General features: G+C 38.7%; 4 protein-coding genes across 5 annotated transcripts in view; 1 reads left to right on the plus strand and 3 right to left on the minus strand.

The window, feature by feature from the left end:
* LOC103515065 overlaps window positions 1-1,600 on the plus strand; it is a 33,683-nt gene extending 32,083 nt beyond the window's left edge. The window contains exons 5-7 of one of the 2 annotated variants that reach the window (XM_008479984.3): window positions 176-387; window positions 459-821; window positions 1,148-1,600. In XM_008479984.3, coding sequence (XP_008478206.1) covers window positions 176-387; window positions 459-760 — 514 coding nt within the window. In that variant the 3' untranslated portion in view covers window positions 761-821; window positions 1,148-1,600. Of the gene's footprint in view, window positions 1-175; window positions 395-458; window positions 822-1,147 lie in introns of both variants that reach the window. The other variant, XM_008479985.3, reaches the window with a different exon arrangement.
* Window positions 1,601-2,969: 1,369 nt separating this feature from the next.
* LOC113469871 (prolyl 4-hydroxylase subunit alpha-2-like) lies at window positions 2,970-4,004 on the minus strand. Its single transcript, XM_026827871.1, has 3 exons — window positions 3,958-4,004; window positions 3,550-3,810; window positions 2,970-3,165 (listed from the first exon to the last, which is right to left on the minus strand). The coding sequence occupies exons 2-3, from the start codon at window positions 3,808-3,810 to the stop codon at window positions 2,974-2,976; spliced, it is 453 nt and encodes a 150-aa protein (XP_026683672.1). The 5' UTR covers window positions 3,958-4,004; the 3' UTR covers window positions 2,970-2,973.
* A 2,650-nt stretch (window positions 4,005-6,654) lies between these two features.
* On the minus strand, window positions 6,655-7,954 carry LOC108253116. Its single transcript, XM_017446486.2, has 3 exons — window positions 7,572-7,954; window positions 7,051-7,223; window positions 6,655-6,732 (listed from the first exon to the last, which is right to left on the minus strand). The coding sequence occupies exons 1-3, from the start codon at window positions 7,663-7,665 to the stop codon at window positions 6,655-6,657; spliced, it is 345 nt and encodes a 114-aa protein (XP_017301975.1). The 5' UTR covers window positions 7,666-7,954.
* On the minus strand, window positions 7,947-21,704 carry LOC103515068 (peroxidasin homolog). The gene is made up of 10 exons (XM_017446487.2): window positions 21,673-21,704; window positions 20,755-20,792; window positions 20,287-20,511; window positions 15,732-15,859; window positions 11,429-11,542; window positions 10,835-11,095; window positions 9,874-10,076; window positions 9,317-9,486; window positions 8,953-9,061; window positions 7,947-8,481 (listed from the first exon to the last, which is right to left on the minus strand). Exons 1-10 carry the CDS (start codon window positions 21,702-21,704, stop codon window positions 7,947-7,949), a joined length of 1,815 nt encoding a protein of 604 aa, XP_017301976.2.
* Window positions 21,705-23,529: the final 1,825 nt, after the last annotated feature.

Here is a 23,529-nt window from a genome sequence, read left to right on the forward strand (position 1 = left end):
TGTGTTTTTGTGTTTTTTTTTTTTTTTTTTTTTTTTTTTTTTTTTCAGAGGTTTGATAGAGGGAACTATAACGCTGTGTTAGGATTTAGGTAGTGTTCAAGCCAAGACAGATATTCTACTAGTGAGAATGTACGCTTAATCCTGTTTCTAACGTTCATCTCCTTTCTGTTTCCAGTCAAACCAACGTAGCAGTGGACTGGGCCAGCTTCATCCCATTCGTGAAGGTCGGTGTGAACAAGAACAAAGGAGACAAGAACGTGGATGTGAATGTTGGAGGTAGTTCTCTAGTCGATGTCAAAGTTGACAAAGACGAAGTGTCACAAGCCGGAGGAAAGCATCATAAGAAAGTGGTTGTGCATGCTCCATTCGTAGATCTTGATGTAGATGGTGACTTGCCGGAGGAAAGCATCATAAGAAAGTGGTTGTGCATGCTCCATTCGTAGATCTTGATGTAGATGGTGACTTCCCACCTCCCCCACCTCCCCCACCTCACCCACATCCTCATCCACCCAAGAAACATCACAAGCATCCCAGACATCCCCATGATGACGAGGACAAGAATGTTTCCGTCAATGTCGGTGGTCAGAATGGCGGCAGCTGGTGGCCATTCGTGAATGTCAATGTTGATTCTGATGCCAAGGCTGCACCTCATGGCAAGGCTGTAGGCAAGAGATGTATCAACATCAATGTGCCATTTGTCAATGTTCTGCTCAATCGAGGCTGTAAACCTGATGGCGACTCTGAGGCAATACTTGCATAGATCTCTCATCACATCACTCATCATCATGAATCTCATACCACATTCAATATCAATATCGAATGTAAGTTCTCACTCGTGTAGTAATACTTTAGCTCTTGCTAGTAGAATGTAGTTTGGTGTGGTTTATGCGTTTATGGTTTAGTATAGGAAATAAGGTTAATAAGTGTTCATCAACTATTTATTTATTAGCCATGCGCATAGCAAGATCAGCCGCTGAATTGCAGAGACTAAAAAACAAAATGTTCCTCTCTGAATCCTCATTTTCCTTTCTGAATAATTATGGTAAGACTATGGGTAATGCGGTAATGGGTATGTTCAACTACCTACTCATTATAAGAGCACGTGTTGTGGATAGATTTGAACTCATATTCAATTTCTCATTTCCAGGTGCCGATGTTATTGTAGATTACGATTGGTGAAGTTGTACGCAAGATCTTCCAGATGGAAATTCACATCCGAATGCCAGGATGTCCTGTATGATGGGTGTCTAAGTATCTAGATTCTAGAATTACCTGTATGGGAACCTATAATGTACCTGGAACCAGAATATCCTGTAGGTACTCCATGTACTTGGTAGCTATGTATGCGGAACCTAATTTCCCGGATACTCGGCGCAGAGTATCAAGAGAAGAACTTCGTATCAAGTCAAGAAAAATAATTCTAATCAGAACTGAAATGACTCAATGTTAATTCAAACGTTCTGAAGATCTGAGCACAAGTATAGCTACATTTGTTGACGAACTTTAAATCAAAAAGAAGCTAAATTTAAAATAAAATAGGTAAAAATCTGCTCAAAAAGAAATTGACATAAAACAAAGCAAATAAAATTATATTCTTGAATTTTTGTACATTTTTATTTATTTGATTAAATAGACATTATTTATTTACAAGCAAAATAACCATTTTGAATTCATTTACCCGTTTAGCTTACGTAAGTGGAGGGGTTTTATGTGCCTATATCCTTCTTTCCATCACCGTGATTGTGATACCATTCTCATCAGAAATACTAAGAGTAGGTACGTGAGAAAATTTACATTTATCGATTTCTGTCGGAATCGATTCTGTAGCATTGTAGATCTGTAGTAGGTACCTTGAGCAGCTCCTCACTTGGTAGGTAAGCATAAGTATTTGAAAAGATCTCCCTCAGGCTCATAACATCTTTAAGAAAAAGAAGAAGAAGAAGAAGAAGGATGAAGACACCAACATCTTGAATTTACCAGAAAGCGCATCATATCTTGAATTTACCAGAAAGCGCTTGAATTTACCAGAAAGCGCTGCATCATATTGTTTGTCCAAGATTTTGCCTCTCATGAACTCATCAAAGGGTAAACTGTACACGCTGCATAGGAAACTGATACCATGGGCAACACCATTCAAGTCACTGGCACTTGGTAAGAATTGTTCAATATCCCTCTCCAATTTTTCTGCAATAATATCAATAGTAGAATAGACTAATACTTTGTTATTCGTAAAACAGGTAGATGTTCTTTTAAAAAAGTTCGCATTTCGCCAGACATTTAATGGACTATTTTAGTGGATGGTGTGAACTCTACGAGTACCTACCTAATTACCTACCTATAAGAAATTTTGAAAATGACTTTTGGCTTTTGGTTAATCACACCAAGAATCGCCCTTGTATGTCAATCCCGATGAGCTCTGATTCTCTTTACCTGTAAGATTGGCTGGTACCTACTTTCGGAGTGATAATTACCCCTTATGAACTATGATCCTACCTGTGAAATTGGCTGGTACTTTAGGCGTGATAGTTTCCCTTATATCGATCCAATTAACAGTGAGTCGTTTGATGAGTTGGAAACAAGAGATCGGGTGACTGACATACTTCTCTGGATTCGTCACAGCCTTCATGTGTTCTCGCATCCAGAAAGTCAGTTCCTGATCCATACTTGAAAAGGAGAATAAATTTTAGGCATTAGAGAGTGATGATCCTCGTATTAGAGATTATAGGTATATAAGTATTAATTAACCAGAGGATATTTCTGAACACAACGAGGAACCAACCTTTGCGGACTAGTGGTTAAGACCACTGACTTTCGAGAAGCCCAGGTGCTTTGTTTGTATCACGACCAGGGCGGTAATTTCCTGACCAATCTTTTCCCTTCTCGGATAGTAATGGATGGAAAAGAAAGTGCCTTTGTAATAATGCTTTGAACATTGATACAAGTGGATTCTTAGCCTTAAACCTCGCCTTTCTTTTAAGTAGGTAGTGCCTCCATAAATCCCTTTGTGGGCGATTGAAAGGGAGAACCAGCTTTCGCATCATTAGTAGTTACCGGCAAGTCATCTGTTATTCTGTTGTAATAGCTCAGCTCAGATCGGTAAACTACACTTACATAGAACATGATGGTGGCCTCTCTGTTGTCCAAATTGTTTGGCCTCAGATATGCCTGCAATCAAAACGTCATCATCTTAATGACATCTGTGAAATTGTGAAGAACAACAATGAAGAGTCAAGACTTTGGGGGGTTTAGTCTTGTCCTAATTGTTTGATTAATTTATGAATCATGATCATTTATGTATATCATTAACGACAGGAGTCTATGACTGTTACTGGTATAGGTAACCTGTTGATAAAACCCATCACGTAATCATTCATGGTAAGTATTGCCTAATTATGGTCTGGTAGTCGGATCATAAATTGAGTTAGGATGTTAGTAGTAAGTTTCGATATGTTCGTTGTTTCCATGTCCTCAATATTCCTCATCTCAACTTTTCCATCACTTCTCTTCCACCTTTAGCAGCTTTCGTACATCTAAATTTTCAGAACTTACCTTGTTGTAATGCATTGCATCAAAGTGTGGCGCAAAGTATCCACCAATACCATAGTTGTTCACCTGCAGAGATTCTGACGTCATCATTCTCTTGCCGCTCATATGGTTCATCCGGACTGTTAACCGGTTTAACACCACATCCATATCCGGATCATCTCCTTCGTTAAGCCAAGCGGTTTCAGATATCCGCGAGTCAGAATAGTTCTGACCCTTCTCTGTGCGTGACTCCTCGTCATGATTAACCACTACTGCACGCTCCATCTAGAATAGAATAGAATCCGACATAGGAGATTTCAAAATAATTTAAAGGATAAGTTCTACATTTCCAATTGGCTGAACCATTTCGATTCCCTCTGATCATTATTAACTTCGAGAAAAAAATTGAAACTCCTGTATTGACTTACTAACATAAGGAATGGTAGCATCCTTGAGGCGTTGAATATCATCATCAGATATGGCAAATTTCCATCATCCATGCTTCTTCATGGATTGGCATAGACAAGTAGAAGGTAAGTGTACCATTTATTCGCCCACCCATTTATTGGCCCACCTGTACCATACGCGACATAAGTCTGAACTGGACGAACTTTTTCAAGATCCAATTTCATCAAAAGAAAGGGCTTAAAGACTGCTATCGAACCAGTGCTATTCAAAAATTGTAGTCATAAAAACAAAAATTAGAAAAATATATGTGGGCAGGTGGGCCAATAAATGGTATGTTTTTCAAGTGGGCGAATAAATGGTACACTTACCCTACATAGATTGGATTACATCGTCAGTTTCCGATAGTTTAAAATGTTCTTTGGTTGGACAATCGCCGAAAGTTAGGGTCTTTGTCTTCCTCAGTATTAAATTGTAATTACTACTATCTTAAAAAAATGGTTTAAACAAGTTCAGGTTTATCATCGTAACATTCACGGCTTTGTCAACATGCACACTGAAATTTCGCACTAAAGAAGGTTTGATTTAACGGGATGACACTGATGACTTAAACACATTAAACAGACTATTCCCACTAGTCACATACATACCTTGGACTACATAATATTGTATGAGTAATACCCAACATATTATCAATGCACATCATCTGTATGTCATCATCATTAGGAACAGCTGATTTCAAAGCCGACTGTAAGAGCCTTTCCAATCATTTCTTTTATCTCCAGAGAAGGGAGAAACGTAAATACAAAAGGGTTACGCAATATCACGTTGTAAGATTGGAAATCTGATCCAGTGTAACCACAGTCTTATTATTGGGCCTTCAAGTTTTCCACTCTGAGTTGTTTTTCTATGACTACATGAATATACATTGTATAATTATGATTGTAACTTAACGTTCCTTGCTAGTTGCTACCTTGTAGGTACATAGGTAAGTAGTAAGTAGGTATTTACCTACATACTGGTAGGTAAGAAACCCAAATGATGCATATTGCATAAGGTACTCATATTCTAGGCGAGCATAAGAAAATCAAATAAGCACTGACATACGACTATTGGTAGGTTCTAAAGAGAGATCTAAACATATAATACACAAAAATAAATAAATAGTTAGAGATTGAGCAAATAATTTATTTATTTAGGTACATAGGCATCAAAGTTATTAATATAAAAACTTTTGGTCCCAAGATAGGTTTTAGATAAACTTATTTCTTGTCATAGACAATGTACAATTTGTGTACATTGTACATACTGAATTCACCTACATATTGTACACATGTAACTAGCACATGAAGACCAACTTGCAAATTACATAATAGGTACCTACTCTTATTATACCTATTTAATGGTAACTACATATTTGGTAACTATTGTATTTCATGGTCATGGTATAGTCTGCTTAATGTAACTTGAGATCTAAAGTTTCCGAAACACTGAGCTGCTACATTAGACGCATGTGGTCTGTGTCGTAGCAAGCCCATCCTTTAGTATGCCTCTCATAAAAATATGCAGCAGAAGATTACCATGAAGAACTTTATTCTTCATGGTAATCTTCTGCTGAATATTTTTATGAGAGGCATACTAAAGGATGGGCATGCTACGACACAGACCACATGCGTCTAATGTAGCAGTTGTTTCATTGCTACGAAATAAAAACGGCGGTGAAACACTCAACTTAAAAAAAAAAAAGTGTAAAAACACAGATTTCAAGTTACAATAAACGGACTTTACCAATTCCGTTCCAAGGTAACAATTCTATTCAATGGATCAATGGTAGCTATGAATCCTGTGATCTGTTTGAACAATATGAGCGGATTTATTAGATGCGATGGCATGTGCTAAGAACTGAAAATTCTCCAGTAGATAAGGATCTAGATCTGGCTGTTTGTTAATCTCAATGTGAGATGTTATATGAGTACCAGACGCAAAACCTTTCTTAAAAAAAAAAAAAAAAAAAAAAAAAAAACACTAGGTACCTTTCGGCCCTTTAAAGAGATTTCTCAGGTAAAGACGGGAGATGTAGCCGGAATACCTATAATCACAAAACTTGTCATTACCTATTTTCTCGCTGAACCTGGAATAGATTAGGTAAAGTATTTGTTCTTCATTAATTAGGTACTAGGTACCTATTGAAAATCAATTTAAAACCATAGGTATCTAGGTAATCTCATTATATCTACCTATGTTCCTATGACTGTATGATACGTTTTGAATAAATGAAGCAATTTCACAGCTCAACTTAGAGCAAACAAATGCTAAAGGCTGCTACCTAGAAGGGGAAGCAAAAGTACTTGAAGCTGCAACAATTAAAAGTGTTTGCTATTTTTTAGGAGGGTAAAAAATTCAGCGGCTGAGGGGAAAAGGGAGGGAGGGGGGGGGAGTGCCCCGGGGGAGAAATTATAATTATTTAAAAAGTAAACATCAGAATAATATTATCATAATCAGCAGATTAGTGTGGATGAAGAAAGGGGGGGTAATTAGACAAGGATGATGATGAGATTAAGGCGTTTTGATGCTCAAGTCTAAAAAGATTTCTATTCTTAAGTTGGGATATTTGCAAAACGCACAGAACTTCTTGAAATCATCGATGACGGCCTCTTTACTATCGTCCTGAAGGAAAATGTTTGAACGAAAGAAGTGAGTTCTAACTTGACGATATTATACGTCTTAATGTGATAAGTTGGGATATTTGCAAAACGCACAGAACTTCTTGAAATCATCGATGACGGCCTCTTTACTATCGTCCTGAAGGAAAATGTTTGAAAGAAAGAAGTGAGTTCTAACTTGACGATATTATACGTCTTAATGTGAATTTCTGATTTCTGGTTTTAAGCTGACGGATGTCGTTTTTTCGAATTCAAAATCCAATGGTCCATTCTAGGGACCGCCTTTTGTCGGAAATCGAATTTTGAACTCTGTACCTATATCAGTCGCTGGAGAGACCAGTAGAGTAGACCGCAGACAAATCTCTGCTACACACCTTACGGTCACTTGAGAGGACTGACTTCCGCAGTCTAGACTTTCCCTATGCCGACAACTGTAACGTGAGTGTCGAGTCTTTACCTGAGGTAGCTTGTTTGATTTTGGTTCCTTGCTCTTCTTGGCCTCTAGGAGTTCTCTCTGCTTCCGAATGAAATCGTTTTGAAATAATTGTCGCTTCGGTTTTTCAGGCAGTGGCATGCTGTTCAATTTTCTGTACACCATATCGGAAAGGTTTAAGCCCATTTTAGTGTTTCCTAAAATAAAATCAACTTTGATTACTTTTGAATAGGCACCTTTGTTATTTGGATTTGATAGTTCAGGAGGTATACCTATTCCTTGTGCCCCGTTACTCACGTTCAGACGGTCTGAGAGACCTAGGTCTTGAGCTTTTTCCGCCACACACGTTAAGATGGTCTGATAGAATGTCTGAGCGTGAGGGACCGGCATTAGAGTCTCATGATTTAGATTAACTATTCATTTGTATAAGCTTAACCCAACTTTTACTTTTAGGGCTGTTTGCCCGTATACCTAAGCCTCAGAGTGGGCTATTGTGTATACGGCTCTCGCTCTCGTCAAGAGTCATGTTAGTGAGCTTAACTAACCTGTGGAATTGAGAGCCTCCATCAGGTTCCCGAAGAGTCCCAGAGATTCTTTGAGTAAACTCATGGGGTAATCCGTTCTGTAGAGGAATTCCATGGCTATGAGGAAAGCGTTGATAACACGATTGTTTGCCAGAGATACATAGCTCAGTTCTAGAACGTCAAATACTGGAAATTTGGAAAAACCATAGACGTTCTTTAATTAGGCAGAGGCACCCTCGGTTTAGCAACCTACGTAGTTTAATATGCAACACACCAGACTTGCATGATAGAGGTATCTATGGGGTTCGTTTTTTGATAGAATTTCTTTCTTTGGATTATTGAGCAGCTCCTCACTTGGTAGGTAAGCATAAGTATTTGAAAAGATCTCCCTCAGGCTCATAACATCTTTAAGAAAAAGAAGAAGAAGGATGAAGACACCAACATAGGAGTGGAAGAGAACTCAGCCGATGTATAGGACACAGTGGATGTGGAACTAGGAGGTCGTAGCGTTGAACTGTAACTGTACGTGTCTAGTAGAGGTTTCTTAGTGGAAATCTGTTGGATGAACAAAGACTCGAGTGGTTTGTAAGTGGAAGTGACGTTGATTTCATTAGAGGAAAACTCCAATGGTTTGTATGAAATTTGAGGACTGTAGGAGACTTCTACTTGTACATTGGGTCGGGGTGGTGGTGGTGGTGGTGAGTAGGAACTAGCTGAGGGTATGAAGCTACTAGCAGTGGGTTTATATTGTCCAGACAGAGTGACCAGTTCTACAGGGTGGGTGGAACCACTAGGGTCATAGGAGGGTCTGGCAGATACCCAAGGGTCGGCTGCAGGGATTTTAGCCCAGGGATCTCTGTCCTGAATTTCTCTCCAATGAGCGAAGTTGATACCTTCCAAGAGTCGACTGTTACAGGAGACACGACTATTCCTGTAATGAAACGAATAGAGACATGCTATAGTCAGACACATCCTTTTAAGGACAATATGGGGATGATTCAGATCCCATGGACAAAAGGGAAAACATTAAGAAATAAGAATAAAATCGCCATGGTACAAAGTATAGATGAAAAACTGACGACATCCCTTAAAAGGACTCACGTGGCGTTTCGCTTTCTATGAGGAAAATATTCATAAAAGAGGGTTACAAGTAGCAGGGAGAATGAAAATAGGGGTAGGCATAGAAATAATGAAACACTGCAACTTTGGGGAAGAAGGCTAAAGCTTCACGGGAAAGACAATAGAGAGAGTTATGGGGTTGGAAAATGTACTACACGAAGAATATACAAATTTGTACCTATGTAGGTACCAGCATATTTTTATTTACGAATACTTACAAAAGTAATATAGGTAGTCATTTTATACCTCCCTTTCTCTTAGCTCAATATTCTAATCTACTTACGTATAATCGTTAGGCATTTCCAAGGCCCATGGCTGAATGGTAATCAAATCATCGGCATTATCACATAGGATCCTTGAGAGTTTGACTTTCCGAATTTCCTGAAGTTGAGCTGAAAAGAAAACAGAACAGTTCTTCAAAGATTTAGCCTCAACGTCTAAATTCCATGATGTTTGGAAACATAGTGGAATGTATAGATATAGACAGTTCCGAGTTTCCAAACACCATGGAATGATTCTGCAACGAAATTTGGTTGATAAGGGATCTTACAAGGTTTCAGGAGTTTCCAACTTTTAGCTGAATTACCTATATGGACGCAGGAGTACTACAAGTACCTAGGTAATACTACAGTAAAGTTTTGACTTACCAAGTGAAAAGCTGCTTGGTGATCCAGAGTTCTCATACCAGAACCTATCGCCTCTCTTGAGATCTCTGAATGTTCTAGCGATGATACATGAGAAGGTTGGACCGATCAAACTATCACCTATCGGGATTTCTGATACTCCTGCTGACCACAAGTCCAAGTCTTGAGGGAAACTGGGGGGAACAAGATGGAATGAAAATCAGTGCTTTATTTACTCTGGGCACTAGGTATTCAATAATAAAGATACTGTCTGGCTGGGGGACTTTAAACAAGGAGTAAACCAGCCTAGTCTGGCTAGGGGACTTTAAACAAGGCGTAGATAAGCCTAATGGTCAAGGCTACGTTGAGGACGTTTCTATTTATTAGTATGGTTTGTATATTTTTTCTTGGGTCGGTACTAGGCTATGCACGATGGTCAGTTGTCGGTTCTCCGTTGTGGACGGCTACTAAGGTAAACTATCCCAAACTCTTAAACCATAACTAATTCTGTACTAACAGTTTAAAGGACAGAATTTTTCGTTTCAAAGGTGTTTTAAAATATTGAAATTTAAAATGTCTACCTGTAAAGATCTTGGTATCTGTGAACAGTGCTGTTGTCCAAAGACTTGAGTAGGGATGTCCAAGTATTAACGGGAGGAAGGTTACAGAATTCTCTGTATTCACTATAGCTAGGTACACCATGTTCCCTAGCACGTTGTAAGTTGATAGAGGCGAGGTCTTTGCCATATTCATGAGTTGGTTCTTGAAACAGATGATTAGTCACCTGAAATTGATCGAATTTGAAATGTCATTAATTAATTAAACAATAATAACTGTGAATACCTATGGAAGTAATGAATTCCCTCATTGTAACAATGGGGTGAATTTTCAAAAATCCCCCCGGACGCCGGACAAACATGTAAAAACCCGGACATGTCCGGGAAAAACCGGACGTCTGGAAACCCTATACAGGTGGCTATAGATCTGAAAAGTATTGAACAGAAGATGTGGCAACACTTACTCTGGATCTATTCCGACAAGCAGAGCTCTATGTGATGTCAGGTACTCGAGTAACCGATTCTCTACCGTCACCAGATAAGTCAAACTTTGAATAGAGGTGAAATATTCATCCCCAATCTTTCCTTGTCTCAACAACTGAGCGGCACATGGGTTGTTTGTTATTAATATTAAGATTAGAAGAACACAGATCGGAGCACAACTTGTGTCCATGATGAAATATCTTCATAGTAAGGTAAAAGTTTCTTAGAATACAGTGGTAACCGTGAATAGAAGTCCAAATACGACTTTTCGAGATTTCATTTCTACATTTCGAGACACATCAGAAGGATCAACTCATAAAATTAGCCGAAGATTAGGTTATAGGCTGTACATGAGAATTTGGAATTTTTGGGACCTTCGGTAATTAGACTAGCTGTATTATTGGTGAGTTCCAAATTGCGGTCAGAGTGCACAGGTATACACATCTAAAAGTTTGAGCTTAATCAATCAATTTTGATTGCAATTTGAATTGTCCGGTATTACCTGTGTTGTGATCGCATCATCCATAGGCAGTGCAGCTTGGTTGAGCATCCCCACCAGATATTGGTCTAACCAGCCTGGTTTGTTCAGATCATAGGGTTGCTGAAACATTTCACTGAACCGGCGCGATGCAATGAACTTGTTAGTGACACTCCACCTCTCCATAGACTTGGGTAAGAGAGAGTGGCCAAACCTGAAGGCGGCCGTACCAAATGCTGACGGGATTGTGGCGTCAATGTACGGGTCGTAATCGTCAGAATAGCCCTGTCAATAGAGAGGTTGGAATTGAGAAAATGTCCGAAAATGGACAATAGGTACCTAATACCTAGTAATCCAAGGAACTTTACTAGGATTTTTGTGATCATGGATAACACCAATTCTGCAGGAATGAAGTTAAGCACGGTTGCGAGCAGTCGCGTTTATTAAACTTTTTGGGTGGTGTGAGGGGGTGGGGAGCACTAAAAGGTTTTGCCTGGCGAGCCCCTCGGTTCAATAGATTGACGAATAGGGGGTGGATACCTTGGTGGGTATTTGTATTTTTCGACTAGATCTTTTTCGATACCTATTCTTTTCAGCATGTCAGTAGGTATGACTCACGTAATGTTTGAGCTCCAAGCCGTATTTCTGCATGGTCTGCTTCCCCAGTAGTCGTGGTAGAAATTCATTGTAAGTGATGTGCTGTACGATTGCAGCAAGAATATGGCGCGTTTCCTAAAACAAATTAAACATATTGGGTTCCAGGACACTCGTAAGTTATTTGAGAGGGGAGTTGTTTACAATTTTGGATGGTAAATGAGAACATGATGCCAGTCTCGAGATTGTTCCAATTTGTTGAAGATGTTCATTTTGGCATTCCGTTGTTTCTCGACTCTTATTCATTTTGGCTGTTAGGATTGTTGGGTATTTAATTTGATATATAGGTCGACCAGGTTTGGATAAGTCCTTCTATGGGGACAGACTGACAGACAGACACCGAAGCGAATACAATAGTTCGTCCACTATAACTTTTATTATTAGTAATAATAAAGGAAGGACGGACTAAAAAGCTTGAGACCTAGGTCTGACAGACCTAGGTCTGTCAGACCGTCTGAGTGGCCTAATGGTAGTAGGTATTGTGATGTCTTCAAGCGAGGATGGTAAATATACCTAGATAGGTACCTACTCGTTAACTCATTTGGATACTTTTTCACCAAATTCAAAAGCATACATTTATTTTCAGGAATAAGAAAAGAATGTAAATATGTATGTACATAAATGAAATAGTTACCTACCTAATTACGTATATGTACATAATGTGACTACAACTAGGTAGGTAGGTACATAATAATTTAATTTTATGAAAAAAAAAAGCTATTCAGCAGGGGTAAAAAAATGGGTATGAGCATTTTCCAAAGGGGGTGCTTCCATTTGCAAGCCCAACCCTAACCAGTGCTCGTTTTCATACCTTCGAGTATTAGGAGAGCAGAAATGTGAGAGAGTTTTCAGGGGAGAAATCATCCCCAACTTTCAGGCGAGGGAATGAGATCAGGAAATTGTTTATGGGGGTGTACGGAGGTGGAGATGACTTATATGAAGTTTACTGTTTGAAAATTTGAATCAGATCAGGATCCCTCATGGGGCCTTCTTTAGTTTCCTAAGGTCAGAACAAATTGTTTGTTTCGCATTATAGTCAAGAAAGAGAAAAATTCATGAAAGTAGCTACCTACCTATGTAACTATATGTATTTTATTAATTTTATTGTAGTCAACTTATGAAAGAAACGAGGATAAAATTTCATACCTTCCTGTTTACTAAACAAGCGCTTTAATCACTACGCCACCGCGGAGGCAAGATCTCTCCTATGTGACATTTTGTCAGCTGACTTTTAGACAAACAGCCAGCCTAGTTAGCTTAGTTGGTAGTGCGTCTGCCTTGTAAGCGCTAGGCTGCGGGTTCGAGAAGGTAATTTCTCCTCCCGAGATAAAGTTTCCCCTGTCGTGGAAAGCGAGGAAACAAAGAGGAACAGAGAAAACTCGATACACCATTGGACTAAAATAACCATAGAGTAGCGGGGTACTGCACAATATTCCTTCGAATAAGAAATGAGGGGAAACTGGAGAACGGAAAAAGGGGAAATATCAACCCTAATAGGGGAAGCGAGAAAGGTGTTGGGGAAGAATAGGTACTTGGCGTAGGGGTTGAAAATGGTGTACAGGTCTAGTGTTCGGCGTGTTTGGGGAAATAACAGAATCAGTTAAAAAGGGAAATACAATCCCCCCCTTGTCCTGACAACAAGGATTTTCACCACCATTTCTCGAGAGATCCTTTGGATCGACACCATTTGGGAAGTACCGTTAAGGATAAAGGAAAGTAAGGTATCCTTTTTGTAGCAGGAATCTATGATAAGCAGCAGATGAGCGTGGTGAGAAATAAAGTGGGTGACATGTCCAACGTGGTGGGTGGTGTGTAAGTTGTCGCGTTCAGGATGAAATCAATAAGGACGAAATATAACGAAGGATAGTACGAACAGAGTAGGTACCTATACTGTGGAAACATTTGATGGTAGAGAACGCCATGATAAAGTTAGTATTGGTTAGAATTGCTCAAGTCGTAATGGGTACGCCAATGACGGCGAGTAAATAAAAAGATAAACAATTTTATTAAGAGAAAAACAAGCTGGGCCCGTCCCTCCGGGAATTTTTCAGCCCGTAGTTTATTCGATCATGGTTAAAGAATACCTTTGTACCTACCTAATTTGTTTAATATTCAGTTTATTATCATTCTTGTGAGGGGAAGAATGTAGTGGTAAATATAAACAGCACTGGAGGGGTTGCTGGAGTAAATATAAACAGGGTGTATTGATGTTCATGGTTATGAAGACGAACTGATGATAGAATTAGATAGTAGGTAGTCTAAAAGCTTCAATGTAATGATGTTTGTCTTATGAGTTGATACTTTGATATGTTCAGTGCAATATGCAATAGATAAAATAGCACTTTTGTTGTTGACAATGGCCATCAGCTCATGTTATGGTGCAGCTCAATTTCAATGATGATATGATGAACCCAATGATGGACGTAGTAACTGAGTTCTACTTCATGTGAAAAACGTAACAAAAGAAGTTCCAAAAGGTATTGAAAATTTTATTTTAGAGAATTGAGAAATGACATGTTTTTAGAATGAATTCTCACCCAAATTATATGGCAGATTGGAGACACACCAGGATGTATAGTGGGGTATAGCGGTATAATTAGTACAGAAGCTCGTCCACACTGTATGGTATAGTGGAACTCTTGAGGGGAAGTTGGGCAAAACCGGCCTTTGTCATGAATCTGGTGGGGATACTGGGTTTCTACTAGGAGGCTATGTGTCCATGTAGATGTTCTTGTTTACTAACCTACTGCCAGGATCTAAACAAATATTTGTTTACCCCCTATTAAGAATTCAGCAACATCTGCAGCTTTGGGGCTAGTTACGGGGGGAGAAAGGGTTCAAGCAAAGTACTATCTCAGCAACTTGTGTAGTTCAATGCGTGTGGATATGATCACAGGTTTTCTACCTGCTGCTCAAAAGCAGGAGTCATTGACCTGCTAATGAGGAAAATCATTATATTTCAATATGTGCTGCTTTATTTACACTTGATGGTGCTTTCGGTAGCAGTATAACCAACAATAATATAATTTATTGTTGGTGACAATTCCATTAGCTGAAAGCAGATACCTACTAGCAATTTATTATTTCAATAAGGAAAGTAAAAACGAAATCAATGCAAGAGGAAAATTAGTCATCTCGATTTTACAATAAAATGGTAGCTCTGAATTCAACTTTCCTGATGAATCGGGAAAGCAAGAGAAGGTTTGTTTGTTTTTGTCATTATCATTATTATTATTTCTTTTTGCTTGTTTAAAGTTATTATTGTTGTTGTTGGTTTTGCTTGTTCTAAGTTGGTGTTGTTGTTTTGGTGGTGCAATGTAGGCTTAGTCTGGCTGCAGATAGTGGCACCCTCTTGTTGTTTTTAGCAATGACTCTCTCTCTCTCTCTCTCTCTCTCTCTCTCTCTCTCTCTCTCTCTCTCTCTCTCTCTCTCTCTCTCTCTCTGTCCATGTGGACGGGAAAAAACGCAAGATGATCAAAACTTATTGGAAAGTCGATAAAAACTAGTGTAGTGTATCTAGGTACCTAGGTATTGAACAAAAGCGTCGAGAAATAAAACGACCAATAAATGATGAAATTCATGCTGGTGAGGCGTTATCTCAGGTACTCACCACTAAGAAATTCGCCCTTAAGACCAAAAGGAGAATTTTATTCCACAAAGAAAAGTTTGGACATTTCATTCGGAAAGACAAAACTTCAAACGAAAACGACAGAAAAACCAAAAGAAATTAAATACTTCCCCCTCCCTCCCATCTATTATTCCATCATGTTCCCCTCCTCACATCTGATCTCAGGTAAAACAGAACAATAATAAAATGCAAATGTAAAAACAATAAAACCCAACAGAAGTAGAGGGGGCTCTTCACTTAAACCTAAAATAACAGCAATATTGCCCTCTGAATAAATACAGACCCCCATCAAGATTTCCCTACCTTCCTCTATGGCACATTGATAATTGTCTCTTCAAAATAAATAAATAAATGGTTACTTTTATTTATTTTTTCCCCCGAATAGGCAAGTTGCAATTAAGAAATCTTGCATCTTATTATGCAAATGAAGTTTTCAAGGAGACCGTTTGAATTTTGAGTATAGCATTCTTGTGGTATTACAGGAGTTTTTATTGGGAACTTGAATAAAACAAAGAACCTGTTTAAGAGTACTTATTTAGGTAAGTTAACAACTGAAGTGAGTTCTAAATTTGAACTCAACACATCTTCGTTTAGTTTGACGGTCGTCGAACATGGTGTGGTGTGAAAGTTTACTCTCACCTGATAAAGTTGTTCATCTGACCAATGAGGATTGACAACGGATAGCTCATGGGCAATACGGTTATGCTCCCTTACAAACAGAGTATGCAACACTCCCAAGGCCAGCTGTTCATTTACTCGGTTGTCTCCTGAAACATAACCACCAGAAATTGAAGATGTTAATCGCTACCCAAAACCAAAAGTATAACTCAAAGCCTAAAGGAAAGGCCTGAGACCGTAGTACCTATTATGGGATTTATGGGTGGAGATAAGAATTTGACAAGGAATTCGGTATTCAGTAAGCGATATGTAATGGAAAAAGCTTGAGACCTAGGTCTGTCAGACCGTCTGAGTGTGAATAGCTGGCCTAATGGTACTAGGTATTGTCTTCAAGCGAGGATGGTAAATATACCTAGATAGGTACCTACTCATTAACTCATTAGAATTTGGATACTTTTTCACCAATTTCAAAAGCATATATTTATTTTCAGGAATAAGAAAAGAATGTAAATATGTATGTACCTACCTACATAAATGAATTCATGCAGTTTGGGTTCAGGAGTGCTTGGTATGCAGAATGATATGTATTGTCATTCGTACAATGGTGCATAGAATTTATTTATTTTACAATTATAAACGAACAAACCTTATATGTACATGCAATATGCCCTAATTACCTGTCTAAAAAGAAGGATTGAGAGGAGGAGGAGAATAAGAAGAAGCAAAATCCTGCATCTATGTATGATTATAATTATGATGTACAATGTACATAGTTACTTTCCAGCTCTGATCGAGAGTACTTTCTTTATTATAAAGCTTAAACTGACGATTAATCCCATAAGTCCAGTAAGTAAGGTATTGGATTAATAACAGAGAGGACTAAGCTCCGAATACCAGAGATCCGAGAAAAATAATCGAGGCAAGGAAAGATTGATGGTGGATTTCACCAACCCTCTTTCCAGCCTCAAACAGCTCGTTAGCCCTGTTAAGCCAATACAAATTAAATGGAACATAACTGGCTGCCCTGTTAAGCCAATACAAATTAAATGGAACTTAACTGGCTGTTAGCTTAACAAGAGTTCTAATGACTGAATAAATATTGGTGAAATCGATCTGTTTGAACAATATGAGCGGATTTATTAGATGCGATGGCATGTGCTAAGAACTGAAAATTCTCCAGTAGATAAGGATCTAGATCAGGCTGTTTGTTAATCTCAATTTGAGATGTTATTTGAGTACCAGACGCATAATCCTTGTGGTTCTCGGAACGGCTGGCTTTCTCCTATTCTGTCTTCCTTCTCTCTTCGATTTCGGAACGATAAGACCATAGCAGTTAGAGTTCCCTCTGTCAAACCTCTTGAAAAAAAAAAAAAAAATAGACAAATAAATTCTCAATGCCATAGTCCCTGATAATGCTGAAGCAAAGAAGGTAATTTCTCCTCCCGAGATAAAGTTTCCCCTGTCGTGGAAAGCGAGGAAACAAAGAGGAACAGAGAAAACTCGATACACCATTGGACTAAAATAACCATAGAGTAGCGGGGTACTGCACAATATTCCTTCGAATAAGAAATGAGGGGAAACTGGAGAACGGAAAAAGGGGAAATATCAACCCTAATAGGGGAAGCGAGAAAGGTGTTGGGGAAGAATAGGTACTTGGCGTAGGGGTTGAAAATGGTGTACAGGTCTAGTGTTCGGCGTGTTTGGGGAAATAACAGAATCAGTTAAAAAGGGAAATACAATCCCCCCCTTGTCCTGACAACAAGGATTTTCACCACCATTTCTCGAGAGATCCTTTGGATCGACACCATTTGGGAAGTACCGTTAAGGATAAAGGAAAGTAAGGTATCCTTTTTGTAGCAGGAATCTATGATAAGCAGCAGATGAGCGTGGTGAGAAATAAAGTGGGTGACATGTCCAACGTGGTGGGTGGTGTGTAAGTTGTCGCGTTCAGGATGAAATCAATAAGGACGAAATATAACGAAGGATAGTACGAACAGAGTAGGTACCTATACTGTGGAAACATTTGATGGTAGAGAACGCCATGATAAAGTTAGTATTGGTTAGAATTGCTCAAGTCGTAATGGGTACGCCAATGACGGCGAGTAAATAAAAAGATAAACAATTTTATTAAGAGAAAAACAAGCTGGGCCCGTCCCTCCGGGAATTTTTCAGCCCGTAGTTTATTCGATCATGGTTAAAGAATACCTTTGTACCTACCTAATTTGTTTAATATTCAGTTTATTATCATTCTTGTTTTGATTTTTTGATTTTACTTTCATGTAATTATTTAAAATCAAGACTAGAGCCCGTTCTCCCTTTATTCCCAATATAATGAAGTCACCCATCCATTTATTGGCCTTGCTCGGCGTAGCTTAACATAGGTGACGCTAAAACCGGTCTAAATGATCGACTGAAGTGTAATCTAAAACTTTCTCGCTTTGAGTTCATAGGTCGTCGCGACAAATTTCGAGATCAAAGCTCATTTGTGTGAGAAAATGTGAAAAAATCCCCCAAAAACTAGTTTTTTTGGTTTTTTGGCTTTATGGTTTTCTGGACAAAATTTGCACCACCATTTTCGTGTTCCTGGTAAAAAGACCTTTAATTTGATATATAGGTCGACTAGGTTTGGATAAGTCCTTCTATGGGGACAGACAGACCGACAGACTGACAGACAGACAGACAGACGACACCGAAGCGAATACAATAGTCCGTCCACTATACCTTTTATTATTAGTAATAATAAAGGAAGGACGGACTAAAAACCTGATAGGTAGGTAGTTTGAATACGAAAGGTCCGTATTGTTATAATGGAAATTCCAATACATCATGCGTTGCATAAAAAGAGGTATAAATAAAATTGGTCCCCATTTCAATTCAAGTGGGTAAAAGAAGGTAGGTACTTAGCTTTCTACCCTACAAGGGAAAATACATTTTCAAAAGCTTGTCGCCTTTGGAAAAATAAGAATCCCTTATAAAATACGTTATAGGGGGAATGTGTCAAATTCATAATATTATTACCTTTTTTTCCCAATAATTTATAATTTATTGAAATTATTATTTTAAAAAATGGGGAAATCTTCCATACAGACGGAAAATATCGCTCCATCCTTGCTCAAATTTAAAAGTAACAAAGCGAATAATGGAGTTGGAATAAACATGTAGATCTTTTTTTCCCAATAATTTATAATTTATTGAAATTATTATTTTAAAAAATGGGGAAATCTTCCATACAGACGGAAAATATCGCTCCATTCTTGCTCAAATTTAAAAGTAACAAAGCGAATAATGATAATGGAGTTGGAATAAACATGTAGAATGTAGATATTGTAAGAACAAAGGTACGAGTACCTATTTACCGTTCCATTGTACAATAAATTACACTCTCAAGCCATTTTGACTCTGAATCTATCTTCATTATCGCATCAAAGACTGGTACAGTGTCTACAGTGGTACACAACGGATTCAATGAATACGCAACGCTAACTTCACCAAACAAATAGGTTTGGTAAAACTAACTTGGCAGCTTGGCACTCAAAAAGACAAAGAAGAACAAAAAGAATGAACAAGAGCAAACGTGTCTGCTACAAAAACTTGATAATTTTTTTGCCAAGTTTTCCACAGCTTGCAAATGACAAGATGAAACAAGAAGAAAATCTGCAATGTTGATGACGACATTATCACAATACCTAAGAACGGAGAATCTTATCAATTCTACTCATCTAATTCTTGACAAAAACGGACAGGAAAAGCATACCGATGACCCAAGAAGAGCTTTTTCATTAAAATATTAAAACTTTTGGGGGTATAATTTCAACGGTGAAATAATACCCCCTGATAAAAACCTCCATCTCGTTGTTATCTTATAATTAATACAACAAAGGATTTGATGTTTTGGACCCTGAAGGCTGCAGGGGTCAGGATGATGGACCTCGCAATATTATTCTATCTGATGTTCTTTGTGAAACCAGTATGTCCTTTGATCACTTCATCAGCTTTGAAACTTTTCGTTTTGTTTTGACGCCAGTGTGTGGAAACAAAAATACTGAAATCCTATTAGACAAGTTCTTAATAGGACTGATAGTCTGATACCTATGAGGACCGCCATTCCAGTTTTCCTCAAGTTAATTGAGATGATGACTATAATTTCTGAATATGGTAAAATGCGTTTTGTTTTGACGCCAGTGTGTGGAAACAAAAATACTGAAATCCTATTAGACAAGTTCTTAATAGGACTGATAGTCTGATACCTATAGAGGACCGCCATTCCAGTTTTCCTCAAGTTAATTGAGATGATGACTATAATTTCTGAATATGGTAAAATAGGTAGGCGTGGACAAACGAGGCTCTTGGTCAATACTTGATGGTTGACCTGTGTACATACCTCGATATTGAGATACAGCTATGAAAATAGAATAGGTGTATTTTTATGTCGAGAAACTTTCAGGAACAGAACTGCAGGATCCCTTTTGGAAACTGAAATGGGGCCTGTACTGAAATCCAAGATGGCGCACCATCGGATTTCTGTTTCCGAATGTCTCCTGAAACGAAAATAAACCTAATGCTACAGCGGACTCACCTGCCAGGAAGCAGTACAAATCCCTATGTGGTCGAATACAGCCGTCATCGGGTTGTTCAGTCTTGAGCGGTAGCAGAGGTTTCAAGCCGAGATCTTTAAATTGGGGAAGAACTTTGAGACATCCACCCCGGTACTCTCTCAACTTGGCGGCTAGGGTTGGGGAAGAACCATAGACGAAGTTGGCGTCAATATAGGAGGTGAGGGAATTGGTCTGCACCCGTGAACCTGAAACAGAATAGAAGAATGGATCATTTCCTATCAATCAGAGTGATAGGTAATACCTACATCCCTGGAGCTTAACAGCTTTGGTTGGTATCCGGATGGTTGACCACCTGTTATCTGGCAATCGAGTGCTGCTGGCTTTCCCTGGACCAACTACGGCTGATTGCGGTTAATGTGAGTAGGCGAGTAGATTGTCGCTGAATGAAGAAAACTCCCGTCACTAAAAACCTCATGTCCGCCACTTACACTCAGACCGTATGGCAGACCACGGTCTGTTATAAGACCTAGGTAGGTCTCTCGGAGTGTCTTAGCTGTTATACAATGACGTTAAAGATATTGAGAAAAGAAAGAAAGAAAATCAATGTAGGTACATTAATGTATGACCATGTTTGTTTCACTTGAGATCAAAGGGGTGAGTTATCAAAGGCATTAGAGAGATTAGTAGTGAAAACAAATACAGATAAGATGGTCATGAACTTCTGAGGTGGAAATATTGTTGTATAAGAATGACCAGGTAGGTTTTTGTCTGACTTGTAGGTAGGTAATTTGGTAAAATTGAAGATTTGAACTTTTTCTAGTGTATATTGGATTTGATCCTCATCTTTACCTAATTATCGGTTTGGATTTTTCGAAATCTTCATTTTATTTAACGAAATTACAATACAAACATGACACTCAAGTGTCATATATCTAAATGTGGTCAAATTTTTGAACAAGATGAAAAAATCCCATGCCTCCACCAGGATTCAACCCAAGTCACAACACCCTTCTGTTTATTGTACGCACTATGTTTACCTATACCTATGTAATTTATGTATTTCTGTGCATACCACGTGCTCTCAACTCAGCCAGACTACGGGGAAAGCCTCTCTCACACTTCGCGCCATTTCGACCTCGCACGTTTCTCCTCAGAGTTCAAAGGCCTCAATCAACAGGGTTGTTGTTTTGCAGGGAATGTTTACGAGGTATTAAGCATCTATTCTGTGTAGCGGGTAAACATTTTGTTTGTGCGACGCGAGGTATAAATCTTCCCCCCTCTCCTGTGTGTTCATATTGAGATTGTCTAATCCCAGTGTCTCACCCTGGGGTATAATTACCCCCATCTCACCCTAGCTAATATCTAATATCCTTGTATGTGGACGTGATCACGGATGATGATCTTACTGAGCCTTCGCCATCTCTCTGTCCTCTCTCATTATAACTCCCTAATGTTTCAATAATTTCCAATATTTCAGCTGGGGCACTGTGTCACATTCATATTCCATACATTCCTTTTCCCTCCTCATCAAGCCTTGATTATTATTATTCCTTGTATAATTATGTATTCTGTCATCCATATAATGAATGCTGGTGAACAAGGAATGTATACCTATTTGAGAGAATCACAGGAAGTCCAGGGATAGTTGTGGAACAAAGTGGTTAATGTAATGATAATGACTGTTATGAGTAACACGAGCAGTACCTATGAACATCTCTTCCCAAAAGGTATGAGCACAAAACCCTCTCAAAGAAGCCCACCTTTCACCTTCCTATATCAAAACTTATTGCAAGAATCATCAGAGAAAATACTTGAAGGACAACTGCAAGAACATCTCTTTCATCTTCATGATTCCTTGCAATCCTCATACTAGGAATACAGCGACGAGTTAACAACAAATCTTGAGCCCACCTCTAAACTTCCTTCTCTCCAAACATCATCGTCAATCTTGTGAAGCATCATTCACCCAAGGCGAAGTGAGGAACTGTCAGCACTTTGCAGGAAGTGGCAAGTAGGAATTTCATTATCGGGAATTTTTCTTTGCTCCCAAGTTTTCTGTCGGACAGGAGAGAAGATTTACCCGTGATGGACGGAGTACAGACAGACGAACCATGGCGGGTGGTGGGTGCAGATGACTGTCTGAAGACAACAAAGGCAAACGCGAAAGGAATGTGAAAAGAACGTAATAGCATTCGACAGTAGCAGGACTTTATGTTGCGCAGGAGGAGTGAGAAGTATAGTTGGAGAGAAATGAAAATTGAAAAGGGGTTGATTGTGTTGAAGAGGGGAAGAATGTAGTGGTAAATATAAACAGCACTGGAGGGGTTGCTGGAGTAAATATAAACAGGGTGTATTGATGTTCATGGTTATTAAGACGAACTGATGATAGAATTAGATAGTAGGTAGTCTAAAAGCTTCAATGTAATGATGTTTGCGTCATGAGTTGATACTTTGATAGGTTCAGTGCAATATGCAATAGATAAAATAGTACTTTTGTTGTTGACAATGGCCATCAGCTCATGTTATGGTGCAGCTCAATTTCAATGATGAACCCAATGATGGACGTAGTAACTGAGTCTGAGTTCAACTTCATGCGAAAAACGTAACAAAAGAAGTTCCAAAAGGTATTGAAAATTTTATTTTAGAGAATTGAGAAATGACATGTTTTTAGAATGAATTCTCACCCAAATTATATGGCAGATTGGAGACACACCAGGATGTATAGTGGGGTATAGCGGTATAATTAGTACAGAAGCTCGTCCACACTGTATGGTATAGTGGAACTCTTGAGGGGAAGTTGGGCAAAACCGGCCTTTGTCATGAATCTGGTGGGGATACTGGGTTTCTACTAGGAGGCTATGTGTCCATGTAGATGTTCTTGTTTACTAACCTACTGCCAGGATCTAAACAAATATTTGTTTACCCCCTATTAAGAATTCAGCAACATCTGCAGCTTTGGGGCTAGTTACGGGGGGAGAAAGGGTTCAAGCAAAGTACTATCTCAGCAACTTGTGTAGTTCAATGCGTGTGGATATGATCACAGGTTTTCTACCTGCTGCTCAAAAGCAGGAGTCATTGACCTGCTAATGAGGAAAATCATTATATTTCAATATGTGCTGCTTTATTTACACTTGATGGTGCTTTCGGTAGCAGTATAACCAACAATAATATAATTTATTGTTGGTGACAATTCCATTAGCTGAAAGCAGATAGGTACCTACTAGCAATTTATTATTTCAAAAACGAAATCAATGCAAGAGGAA

Source organism: Diaphorina citri, unplaced genomic scaffold (assembly GCF_000475195.1).
Source record: "Diaphorina citri unplaced genomic scaffold, Diaci psyllid genome assembly version 1.1 scaffold1265, whole genome shotgun sequence".
Lineage (NCBI taxonomy): Eukaryota > Metazoa > Arthropoda > Insecta > Hemiptera > Psyllidae > Diaphorina > Diaphorina citri.